General features: G+C 42.0%; 1 protein-coding gene across 6 annotated transcripts in view; it reads left to right on the top strand.

The window, feature by feature from the left end:
* Nucleotides 1-282: 282 nt before the first annotated feature.
* Nucleotides 283-13,400, top strand: part of retm (real-time) — a 287,480-nt gene continuing 274,362 nt past the window's right edge. For 2 of the 6 annotated variants that reach the window (XM_053791154.2, XM_053791153.2), the window contains exon 1: nucleotides 286-496. In XM_053791154.2, coding sequence (XP_053647129.2) covers nucleotides 434-496 — 63 coding nt within the window. In that variant the 5' untranslated portion in view covers nucleotides 286-433. Of the gene's footprint in view, nucleotides 497-13,400 lie in introns of all 6 variants that reach the window. The other 4 variants (XM_053791151.2, XM_053791152.2, XM_053791155.2 and 1 more) reach the window with 4 other exon arrangements.

Here is a 13,400-nt window from a genome sequence, read left to right as displayed (position 1 = left end):
TGTATTATATAAAGGAGGAGAACACTTTCGAACGAACATTGTGATGCGTCGTCTGCTGCGCCGTGAAGCTGCGCACATCTCTACCCTTGACACTAGTCTTCTTAACACGGACACTTACTTTTTTAATATTGGAGAAATAAAATAGGTAAATATAAATAACTTGGCGTGAAAAGTACGCATAAAGCGCTTTAAAAGAGTGCAATGAAATACGTATTGAGGCGCGTTGGAGGATAGTTAGTGGTGTAATGAAGAGGGTTCTATGTTGTGTTGTGAGGCAGAGCTGAAGCTGAGGCTCGACTACCAACATTGACTCAGTGAATGAACAGACCTTAGCGAGGGGATATGTGCCGTGTGTTCTCCTGATACTCCCTCCCACCGCCAGTGCTCCGTTTTTACGATATTAGAATTTTTACAATTTGTTTGGACTGTCAAAATGGTGCAGAGCTACCAGTCCCCCGTGAGGGTTTACAAATACCCCTTCGAGCTGGTTATGGAGGTAAGTAGATTGCTTGCTAAGTCTTTCCCAGCGAAGACTTGGTTTCCGAGAGTGGCTTCACCTCTACCTGCCTCATGTCATTACTCTCATATATCCACAACTCATAACCGTATTTGTAACACTTCAAAAGGGCTATACCCTATGGGTTTAGCACTTCCCTGATTAGAATTAAATAATTGCAGACCGAATAGCATCCTGATCTCAGCCCAAGGGAAGGTCGGCTGGTTTTTCTAATATGGTACTGTTATGTCTGTGATTGAGGAGAATTAGATATAATGACTGCGTGTAACGTAGGCGACAACGGTATTTAATAACGCGGAAATATTTCTTGATATACAAAAGTCAGCGGCTATATCCGGTTATCTTGTCCATCCGGTTATCCTGAATTATGTCCGGTTATCCTGATGACTTAGTTTCTAAACTAAGTCCAGCAGCCATATAGAGACCAAGTCCAGCAGCCATATAGAGACCAAGTCCAGCAGCCATATAGAGACCAAGTCCAGCAGCCATATAGAAACCAAGTCCGGCAGCCATATAGAAACCAAGCCCAGCAGCCATATAGAAACCAAGCTCAGCAGCCATATAGAGACCAAGTCCAGCAGCCATATAGAAACTAAGTCCAGCAGCCATATAGAGACCAAGTCCGGTAGCCATATAGAGACCAAGTCCAGCAGCCATATAGAAACCAAGTCCGGCAGCCATATAGAAACCAAGCCCAGCAGCCATATAGAAACCAAGTCCGGCAGCCATATAGAAACCAAGCCCAGCAGCCATATAGAAACCAAGTCCGGCAGCCATATAGAAATCAAGCCCAGCAGCCATATAGAAACCAAGTCCAGCAGCCATATAGAAACCAAGCCCAGCGGCCATATAGAAATTAAATCCGGCAGCCATATAGAAGCCAAGTCCAGCAGCCATATAGAGACCAAGTCCGGCAGCCATATAGAGACCAAGTCCAGCAGCCATATAGAAACCAAGTCCAGCAGCCATATAGAAACCAAGTCCGGCAGCCATATAGAAACCAAGTCCGGCAGCCATATAGAAACCAAGTCCGGCAGCCATGTAGAAACCAAGTCCAGCAGCCATGTAGAAACCAAGCGCAGCAGCCATGTAGAAACCAAGCGCAGCAGCCATATAGAAACCAAGCGCAGCAGCCATATAGAAACCAAGCCCAGCAGCCATATAGAAACCAAGCCCAGCAGCCATATAGAAACCAAGCGTAGCAGCCATGTAGAAACCAAGCCCAGCAGCCATATAGAAACCAAGCGCAGCAGCCATATAGAAACCAAGTGCAGCAGCCATGTAGAAACCAAGCCCAGCAGCCATATAGAAACCAAGCCCAGCAGCCATATAGAAACCATGTCCAGCATCCGTGTATTAAAGACCAAGTGCAATATACATATATTAGAAACCAGGCCCAGCATCATTGTATTAGAAATTAAATCCAGCATACGTACTTTAGAAAACATGTCCCGCATACCTTCTTTTATAGCCTCTTCAAGCATTTACAGCCTATGTGAATCTTTTACAGCTTTATAGATGCTCGCAGCCTTTCCTACAACCTATTTTTGCCAGTTTATTGTTTACCCTGGTGAGAAGATGTCCGTCTGGAGGAAGACAAAGATGAAGAGTTGCCAAGTAAGCATTTATTGAGGCATTTCATGCGGGACGTTCATGACTAAATAAAGCTCTACACAGCAAAACGTTGTCCAAGTAAAAGCTGCTTTTATACTTGTTAACAATATCCTAGGTAATTTACATTATGCATGATAATTGTAGCTATGTGTACTTGTGCCTAAATAAACCTACTTATTAATTCCTGTTAGCTCTTGCACATTTGCATCTCCAGGTGTAATCAGAACTGGGTATCCCAGAGGGGTAACCAAGTGGTTATCCGAATTGTTTCCTCTTCCTTCAAAGTTTTCCTTTATAACTTGAGAAGCTTCCTCTCAGCAAATTGCACTCATACTGAGGGAGAGACTGCCTCATCCTATCGACTTTAATTTTAAACTCGGGCAATTTTAAATAGATTATTTCAGAATTTGGTTTCTGTAGGATAACTTGAAAAAGCCTCTTCTGATCGCCTTTAAACTATCAAAACTGGATTTTTGCTTGAAATAACTTGAGTATAAGCCTCTTCTTAACAGGTTCAATCTTTAATGGCTGGTGCATCTCATGAAAAGGATGATATCTTTTAGTTTTAGGCTGTGTAGGTGCCGAGTTGCCATTTCGGTAACAGAAAAATTTGGAATTGTTTCTCCACCAAGTGCCAGATAGCCAGGCTGTGATGGATATGTGGACCAGCAGACTGCCAGTAGCAACAGCCTGGTTGACCAGGCAAGAACCAGACAAGCTTGACCTAGGGCCGGGCACCGGCAGCAGAAAAAAAAACTCGAAGCAAATTTGTATATCACAGATGTTGGATTTTATGTGATAACTGGAGAATATATCTTTTTGTCATTAAACTTTTGGCTCTGGTTTGTCTTCAAAAGAACCTTCATATTGATTTTGGGTTGTACGAATTTTAATTTGCTAATTTTATGCAAATTGGCTTCGGTTCATTAACTGGGGAATGCCTGGTATGATTGCTTCAACCCTTAAACACTGGTTTATCTTAGAGAAAGTTATGAATTGATTTTGGGTTGTGTAGGTTCCAAATTGCTAACTATTGAAGAAATTTTGAAAATTTAAATGCTAGTTTTCTTGCTCTTAACTTGTTAATGCTTCATCCAGTCGGCTTCAAACCTTCAGCACCGATAACTTGATAATAGGGTTTCTGAACTGGTGTAATTTTATAGTGGTCTTTGCGTTAACTACACATGCCTCCTCTGACTGGCGTTAAACTTTCAAAGCTGGTTTTTCTTTGAAGATTCTAATTGGTTTTGGGCTGTGTAGGTGCCGTTTTTATTGGAGATACTGGGATATTAGCTTCCGTGCAATAATTTGTGAAGAATTCTCATTGACTTCAAATCTTCAGCATTGATATTTAATTGTATTTGAGACTTAATGACGCACACTTGGAAGGTCCTGGAGGGATTGGTACCAAACCTGCACACAGAAAATCACTCCCTATGAAAGCAAAAGACTTAGCGGGAGATGCAACATTCCCCCGATGAAAAGCAGGGGCGCCACGAGTACACTGAGAGACAACACAATAAGTGTCCGGAGCCCAAGACTGTTCAGTTGCCTCCCAGCATACATAAGGGATTACCAATAGACCCCTGGCTGTCTTCAAGAAGGCACTGGACAGGCACCTAAAGTCAGTACCTGACCAACCGGGCTGTGGTTCATACGTCAGCTTGCGTGCGGCCAGCAGTAACAGCCTGCTTGATCAGACCCTGATCCACCATGAGGCCTGGTCTCAGACCGGGCCGCGGGGGCGTTGACCCCAGAAACCCTCTTCAGGTAAACTATACTATTCCTTTCTCTGATAGCGCAGCGACCGAAACTCGTCTAATTGAAAACTGTTGTGTTAGACCTGCGGTGGGAAGTTGGTTATCAACTATAATCAACTGTGCTAGACTCAGGTTTCACGCGGGAATACCTACTGGACATTGTAATATTTGTGGTGCGTTGTTGGAGTGACCTGTGAGGTACTGTTTCACTCCCTTCAAGGTGGGTGCCCTGGATTTGAATGAAACCTGTTTCATTCAGCCTCATTGCTGTTGTAGTGAGGTTTAGGTTGCATTGCTGTTGCAACGAAGGTCTTCCCTAGTCAGTTTTGTTGCTCTTGCATGAATGATTTTTATACTAAAAAAAAATACATATGTAAATAAATGTCAGTGAATGAAGACTGAAGATTTGACCGCAAGAATAGACTCTAGCATCCGCAAGATTTTAATAGGTTTAAAGCGCTTTGGTCTGTCAGCAAGGGAGGTAAATTATAATGTCAGCTCAAGAGAGGTAAATCAGTTTACATTATTATTACTTACTTTGGCACGTAAACGAGAGGTAGTTCATGATGTCTGCATTTGTATTACTTGCTTTGGCACACACATTTACATTATAAATGTTAGATGAAACTACTGTGCATAAGAAACATAGAAGCGGAGTTGACAGAAACTAATGGAAAATTATTAACATAAGCATACAGTACATAAAGTCATGTTAACAAAGTGAAAGTACATATGACACAAATTTGTATTATCACAAGTACAAATGAAATTATTATTAACGTGACTACTGAAAAAGTTTTGTTTAACATAGGTACAGAGAAAGTTATTTTTAACATCCTGGTTATGAGAGACTTCATCTTGGTGCCAGCAGATGTTGCCAATATAGCACATATTTTGGAGAAAAATCTTGGAGATAAGTGTTTGACAAGTTGCTTCAGCAGGTGGCAGTCTGCAACTAGAATAGTTTGTGGATACGGACAAATTGGGGGAAAAAAAAAAGTTAGTGCAGTATGAAAACTTTAAAAATGGCAACATTTCGCTTGGCTTACAAGCTTTTACAGACCACTAGAGTTTATATACAAGAGAAAAACTCAAGAAAGTGAGGTGCAGATGACTGGCCCATTTGTCATATTCCACGATGTCTGCTAAGGTGATGTTCTAAAAGTTAACGTTACTTGGAAGTTTCCTGGATTTTTGGAAAATGGTGTTGGAAGAGCTGATTAGAAAGGATGCAAGGCATTTTCTTCCTTGATGCTTAAATGGTGTAGAATATGTTCTGTCGGGCCATGTTTTGAGGTGCGACATACAGAATGCAGTAATTATGCAGGCGGCTTCCTTTGCTGTATCGTGACCCGCTTCCTAACACTGGTTCCAACAATTTTTTTAACAACTCCCACAGTGTACAGCTACCCTCTTTTATGTGGTGTTAACGAAAGCTACCATAATTGTTTGTTTACTACTGAGAGTGGTGGGATCTTAGGCTTTCCTATGTAATCTTGTTTTTGTTTTCAGGTGGGTAGTTGGGTTTTCGTTTGTGAAGTAACCTGTAGTTCGGTTCGCAAATAAAAGGACCGGCGTTCGATTTCCAAGTTGGGCGAGATGTATGGGCAAATCTCCGTATATCTGATGCCCGTTTACCTAGGAGTAAATAGATACCTATATGCTAGCCGATTGCTGTGGGTGGCATTCAGGGGGTGATAGTGTACCTTAGGTGGAGTTGGGCATTGAAATGAGCTGAGGTAGGATAACCAGTCTTGGTCTGTAAGTTGAACTGTAAAATAGTTTGTGAGAGGAATATTTGGTTACTGATGAGGCGTTGTTCTTAGTATGGGTATCGGGAGAAGGGGAAGTTATGAAGCTCTGTGTAAGGAAATGTTGGTCAAACGTTTGTTATCCAGGTTATATACACCTAGAAATTTTATACCAAAAGAGCCTTAGAAAATTTACCTAATCTTATTATAACAAGCGCAATTTAATTTAGCCTAATCCAACTAAATATATTTTAGACAAGTTTACAATAATTTAATAATGAACAGACACAATGAAGTATTTTTTTTCGTTATTTTCAGAATGATTTTTGCGAAATTATTGCATACATAAATTTTCGCTTGCCATATTCGACAAGAAGAGCATTGCTATTTAAGCCAGAATCGCAAGTTTTACCTATTTGGCATGACATATATATACCAGTAGGTATACATTATGTATATACACCAGGAGGTATGTATCTCTTGGCATGTATACCGAGAGGTATGCATCTGTAATATACACAAAGAGATATGTATCTTAGTGTGCAATGCACAGTTTACTACCTATTTCAGGGATCAAGTATCATGCAGTCGATAGGCTTTAAACTTACAAATCAAACTAGGTGTTGGTAATAGCTTGAATCTAGGGCAAATATACAGGGATATGCTCTTGTAGTTGAAATAATGAAGTGGGAACTGAGAGTTTTCTAGAAAAGGTTCACTATCAAACAGTCCGGAGCCAGAAAAAAACTGCCATTATCTCAAATATAATTCCACAGATTACTGGACAAATTTGAGCTGATGGAAAGGCAAAATGCCGACAAGTAGAATAATACAAAGACTTAGCAGAACATGCCTTTATTAGACAACAAAAGCTAGCTCTGCAAAGTGCGCTGGAAAGGCCAACGGTGGCATGTTGCTCCACGCAATGTTACTGCACCACTGACAAAATGACAAAGAATCGTAATGTTGGTCGAGAATTAACAGCAGAATCCCAATTTGTGTCAGGCTGCGATACCTTGACAATGTCGCCTGTGTTATACAGTGTGGCATAAAAGAGGTGAGCCGCATCTGCTGTTTAATGTCGCTATTAATCACAATAATTAGTATCCCCTTCGTGTCTCCCTCTTGTGCCCACCACTACCCATCTCACTTTCGTTTTTGCTTTAACCAGAGCGAGACATTAGTTCCACATATTGGTCAGTAGATCATTAGGATCACGCGAAGTAAAATAGTTAACTAAAGTTATTCACTTTTTTAATGTCAATTATCTATTTAGTACAATAGCTAAGCAGCCAAACTTTGAAATAAATGCATAATACAACATAATTTACTGAATAAATCCAAAAATTATATTTTAGTTTCACATAAAGCGAAGGGGAAAATATTCAGGCGACATTTACCGAGAGTAACATACAAAGTAGGTTACTCTCGGTAAATATGGCGGGTAAAGAAAGATAGATAATCCTTGCGGCAAGAGGCTAATAATTCAAGTTGTTAAGTCTCAGACCAGGCCTCCTAACTCACGAAATCGTAATGACACGATTGCAAACAAACCATACCCCGGCCGGGATTGAACCCGCGGTCATAGTCTCAAAACTCCAGCCCGTCGCGTTAGCCACTAGACCAGCTAGCCACAATAAGATTCGTCCAACTAGGTATATTTCTACACCATTACCATCATTACCATTTCTACACAGTGGTGCCTGTGCTAACCTTCCTATGGTGTAGAAATATACCTAGTTGGACGAATCTTATTGTGGCTAGCTGGTCTAGTGGCTAACGCGACGGGCTGGAGTTTTGAGACTCTATGACCGCGGGTTCAATCCCGGCCGGGGTATGCTTTGGCAGGCCTCCTAAACTGGAAAAGAAATGTAACAATAAGACCTAAGAACACAGGCTCGGTTGGCAACGCCTTATACACGAGTGTCCGTGTATAAGGCGGACATGGAAACGTTGAGCACGTTTCCTTACACCTGCTGTCCATATTCACCTAGCAGCAAGTACCTGGGTATTAGTCGACTAGTGGTGGTCCCATCCTGGGGGACAAGATTAAGGGACCACAGGATGTCATCCACGACATCCAACAAACTAAAAAATATTAGTTAGCAGGTGTTATGAGATGGATAAAGACAAATGTGATCCTTTATTGTCAATAAAGGAAACTGTATACTGCATTTGTCTTTATCCATCTTGTCGGTATTTGACACCATTTATCTCCAGGGTTTTATGAGACTTGCCCATACGTCACGTGACGCTTTGTGTTGTATTCGACCCTGTGTTCTCTTGCAAGCCAAGGGTGCTACCTGGAGTCTACCTGAAGGTTATTCCGGGGATCAACGCCCTCGCGGCCCGGTCCACGACCAGGCCTCCCAGTGGATCAGGGCCTGATCAACCAGGCTGTTACTGCTGGCCGCACGTAGTCCAACGTACGAACCACAGCCCGGCTGATCCGGCACTGACTTTAGGTATCTGTCCAGCTTCCTCTTGAAGGCAGCCAGGGGCCTATTGGTAATTCCCCTTATGCTTGGTGGGAGGCTGTTGAACAGTCTTGGGCCCCGGACACTTACGGTGTTTTCTCTAAGTGTACCATTGGCGCCCCTACTTTTAATTGGGGGTATTTTGCATCGCCTGCCCAGTCCTTTACTTTCGTAGGGAGTGATTTCTGTGTATAGATTCGGGACTATTCCTTCTAGGATTTTCCAAGTGTAGATTATGATATATCTCTCCTGCGTTCCAACGAGTACAAATCAAGTGCTTCCAAGCGTTCCTAGTAGTTCAGGTGCTTGATAGAACATATATGCAGTAAAGGTTCTCTGTACACTCTCTAGATCTGCAATTTCATCTGCTTCGAACGGAAATATTAATGTACAGCAGTATTCCAGCTTAGAGAGAACAAGTGATTTGAAAATGATCATCATTGGCTTGGCATCTCTCGTTTTGAACGTTCTCATTATCCATCCTATCATTTTCTTTGCACTTGTGATCGTGGCACTGTTGTGATCCTTGAAAGTGAGATCCTCAGACATTACTACTCCCAGGTCCCTTACATTATTTTTCCGCTCTATTGTATAGCCAGAGTCTGTAGTATACTCTGTTCTAGTTATTATCTCCTCCAGTTTTCCATAACGGAGTAGTTGGAATTTGTCCTCATTGAACATCATATTGTTTTGGTTTATATCTTCTTGGAGGTTAACCGTGTCCTCAGTAGATGACAGTCTCCTGCAGATCCTAGTATCGTCTGCAAAGGATGATATGGTGCTGTGGATTACATCTCTGTCTATGTCTGATATGATGAGGAACAGGATGGGGGCGAGTACTGTGCCTTGTGGAACAGAGCTCTTCACTATGGCAGCCTCCGATTTAATTCTGTTGACCACTACTCTTTGTGTTCGATTGGTTAGGAAGTTGAAGATCCATCTCCCCACTTTGCCAGTTATTCCTTTAGCACGTATTTTGTTCGCTATTACGCCATGTTCGCATTTGTCAAATGCTTTTGCTAAGTCTGTGCATATTACATCTGCATTCTGTTTTTCTTCCAGTGCATCCAAGGCCATATCATAGTGATTCAGTAGTTGTGAGAGGCAGGAGCGACCTGCCCTGAACCCACGTTGCCCTGGATTGTGCATTTTTTGGGAATCCAGGTGGTTTGCAGTCATGGTTCTTAGCACTCTTTCAAAGATTTTTATGATGTGGGACGTTAGAGCTATTGGTCTTTAGTTCTGAGATTTCAGTATTTCACTCATTTCCTTGTTGTCATCTGTGTAAGTCTCATCCTGTCTGAGTAAGGGCCCGACACTAGATGTGGTATTTGCCTTGTTTTTGGCATATGAAAAGAAATATTTCGAATTTCTTTCAATTTCACTAATAGCTTTAAGCTCCTGTCTCTCCTGGTTCCTGTAAGAGTCCTTTAACTTAAGTTCGATGGTTTCCACTTCCCTGGTCAGCGCTTCCTTCCGTGTATCAGATATTCTAGCGTTCCTGAGGAGCTCAGTGATTCTTCGTCGTCGTCTGTAGAGGGAGCGTCTTTCTCTCTCCAGTTTACTCCTGCTCTTCTTCTTTCTTAGGGGAATATGCCTAGAACATGCTTCAGCTGCCAGGAAGTTGATCCTTTCATGGCACTGGTTTGGATCCGTGTTATTTAAGATATCTTCCCAACATGTTTCATTTAAGACATGGTTTACCTGGTCCCAGTTGATGTTTTTGTTGTTGAAGTTGTATTTGGTGTTCAGCAACTCTTTGACATACAGGCCAACCCCTCCCCCCCCGTGTTTCTTGTTCTTTCTGTCGCATCTAAAAAGGTTGTGCCCACTTATCCATATTTCACTGTCAAAGTGATCTCTTGTGTGGGTCTCTGTGAAGGCTGCAAACATTTCATTAGACTCCTCTAGAAGTCCACTGATAAAAGGTATTTTGTTGTTGGTGGATGGCTTAAAGCCCTGTATATTAGCAAATATGAACGAGGTTGTATTCTGTGTTTGTTGGGGGGATTTTGTTATTGGCATCAGTAGTTGTAGTTCTGGAGGGCCATGGGTGGCCACTGGCTGCGCCTCTAGTCCAACAAGGCTCCAAAGTGGTGGACTATTTTTATTTCCTTCCATTTTCTTTTTCCATTTCCTGCCACTAAAAAATCACCTGGAGTTGGGTTGTCGTAGCTACCAAAACTTTTGTTTAAATAAGAGTTCGACTCCAGGCTTCTTTTTGACTCCCTTGCCTGAACTTAATATGTATAGGGTCATTTTTGTTTTATAATATTAATATTATTATTATTATATTCTTGAGATAGCGGTAAATTCAATATACTTAGAGGGGAAGGATAGGCCTATATCCTTGGACCAATTATTATAATAAAAAATGAAGCGCTAAGCCTTCCTTGGACCAAGAGTCCCTGGGTAGCATCAAGGGGCGCCCCCTCCTCTCTTGAGGGGTACAAGATTTACAAATCTAGGACACTCAGAAAGTGGAACATGTTTATAAGTAACGATGACACTGGTGACGACCTTGTAGTCGGTGCGCTGGTCTGCTGTGTACAAGTTTATGTATGTATTTGATTCCATCAAGGCCTTGATGCCGGTGAGGGGACTCCTTTATCAAGGGATTTGACCTCTTTTTACCAGTTTAATGCTTATAATCATTACCATGATTTTTAAAGAGGTGGACCGGTAAGCCAGCGGAAGTCCTTGGTCAGATGACCAAAAGCTCCCGCAGCGGGTCGTCATATGACCAAGACCCGCATCAGGAAACATTTGTCCTGTTTCCTGACAAACATTATACCTACCTACTTTTTACCCGTCTTTGGGTCGATCGTGATTGCTTCTCTTTTCTTACGCGCTGTATAACCCTTCATGACTTGGCGCTTTCTCGTGAATTTAATAATAATGCGACACCAAGACTGCTCAGCTCAGAGTGGTTATGATTGGTGAATACTAGAAATTAATTAGTAGTATCCTCTGCTCTCAAAATACTCAGTTTCTTATCCAACTTGTTACACAGTCAGTTTCTTATCCAACTTGTTACACAGTTTCTTATCCAACTTGTTACACAGTCAGTTTCTTATCCAACTTGTTACACAGTTTCTTATCCAACTTGTTACACAGTTTCTTATCCAACTTGTTACACAGTCAGTTTCTCCAGACATTAGCCTCGACTAAAATTAGTTATATGTTTTAAGTTACGTTACTAAATTTAAGCTTAGCCTATATTTACGCGTAGTTTACTGACCAATAACGAAATTATTTAAATAGAAGGATAACGTCTTTATAAATAATACAAGATCTTGTAAAAGTAAGCTAAAAAAAACTATATTGCTGGATGAGTGTTATTGCGAAATGGTAATTTTAAAAAGTAATTTAATTTCAGTATAGAAAATAAAGCATCCTTTATTTATGCCTTATAAAATATCTTGATTGAAAAGCTATTCTTGTAAAAAAAAATTTCCTTAACTAGAATACTGAACGTAAAATGGTACACAATTTCAAAGGATACACTGATGGTACAGTGATGTGATTAGTATAAAGTAAAACATAAAATTTATTAAGAGATTGAGAGATAAATACACACATTCTTGAACGTGTACTCATTGGAGCGGAGGAGAGAGATAGAGAGATAGAGAGAGAGAGAGAGAGAGAGAGAGAGAGAGAGAGAGAGAGAGAGAGAGAGAGAGAGAGATACATGATAATATACACCTAGAAAGTACTATAGGGCCTGGTCCCAAATCTGCACACTGCCATAACAACATACTGGGGTGAGAGATATGGAAGGAAGTGTAAAATAAACCCAGTGAGGAGCAGGGGTGCGGTGGGGACAATAAGGGAACACTGTATCAACATCCGGGGTCCCAGACTATTCAATAACTTACTAGAAGATATCAGATACACGGCTGGAACAAGTGTAGAAGCCTTCAAGAGGAAACTGGACAAGTATCTTCACCAGGTGCCAGATCAACCAGGCTGTGATGGATATGAGGGGCAGCGGGCCTCCAGCAGCAACAGCCTGGTTGACCAAGCAAGCCCCATACGAGCCTGGCTCATGGCCGGGCTCCGAGAGTAGCCAAACTCGCGAAGCTCTTCAAAGGTATAAGGTATGTGTTTTTGATAAATATAGATGCGCGTTCAATTTCAAACGCTTCATTGAGCTTTTCAGAGCCGGGAAGAGTACCAAAGATACAACAGACACTCCCTCTGAAGTGCAGCACTGGGACGCTGCAACAGATAGCTAGCCACTCTGGGACCCTTACCCTGATGAGTCTTTTTCCCTAATTCCTTTAGAAACGTGGATCCACTCTCTTCCCCGTGAGCCGTTGATCTCTGAACACATGGGAACAAACTTGTAATGATAAACAGGTCCACTGTACTTTCTAGACTTTTGGGACTCCCTGAAGCTGGCAGCTGCCCCTCCTTCATTCCTGCTGTACTGGAGATAGGCGTCATCCTGTGTAGCTGCGCATATATGTAGATAAATGATTCGGAGAACAGACAAGTTGATAAATTAGACACGTGTGTAACACTTGGGTATCTTTATTGTGGAAAAGTTTCACCACATAGTGGCTTCTTCAGTCCATTAACAAGAAGAATGGTGAAGGTCAGTCCATCAATCCGATTACATCGACTCCAGGCTGAGGGACCCGATGACCTCGGTGGTGAAGATCAGATGGAGTTTGAGGTAATCAGTCCCTCGGCCTGAAGTCGTGTAATCGGATTGATGAACTGACCTTCACCATTCTTCTTTGTATTGGACTGATGAAGCCGTGTGGTGAAGCGTTACCAAAATAAATATACTCACGTGTTGCACACTTGTCTAATTTATCGGCTGCGCCTGTGTAGTTTCGCATGTGTAATCTGTCCAAGTTTGCAAAGGTAATTCTATCTGGATGTTTTAGGCTGCCATCGGATCTGCACAACTGAGGTAGCTTCTGTACTAGTTGAATCATGCCCGTAACTTACACTCATCTAACACCCGCATCACCTGTTGGGGCGGTTGGTAAAGCAGGTGTTCCACACATATGAGGGTTGCTTGTGTCACAACACCTGTTGGAGTGGTTGGTAAAGCAGGTGTTCCACACGTATGAGGGTTGCTTGTGTCACACCTAATACCCGCAACACCTGTTGGAGTGGGTGGTGAAGCAGGTGTTCCACACGTGAGGGTTGCTTGTGTCACACACCAAACACCCGCAACTCCTGAATTATTAAAGCTATAGTTACGGCGAAATGTTAGTGGGGGTAATCGGGTTTAATCCGAAGGGAAGGGTGGCTCTGGTTGCAT

The sequence above is a fragment of the Cherax quadricarinatus genome, chromosome 59, assembly GCF_038502225.1.
Source record: "Cherax quadricarinatus isolate ZL_2023a chromosome 59, ASM3850222v1, whole genome shotgun sequence".
In the NCBI taxonomy this organism is placed as follows: Eukaryota; Metazoa; Arthropoda; class Malacostraca; order Decapoda; family Parastacidae; genus Cherax; species Cherax quadricarinatus.
Note: the sequence above shows the minus strand (reverse complement) of the source record. Positions and strands in the feature narration are given on the sequence as shown.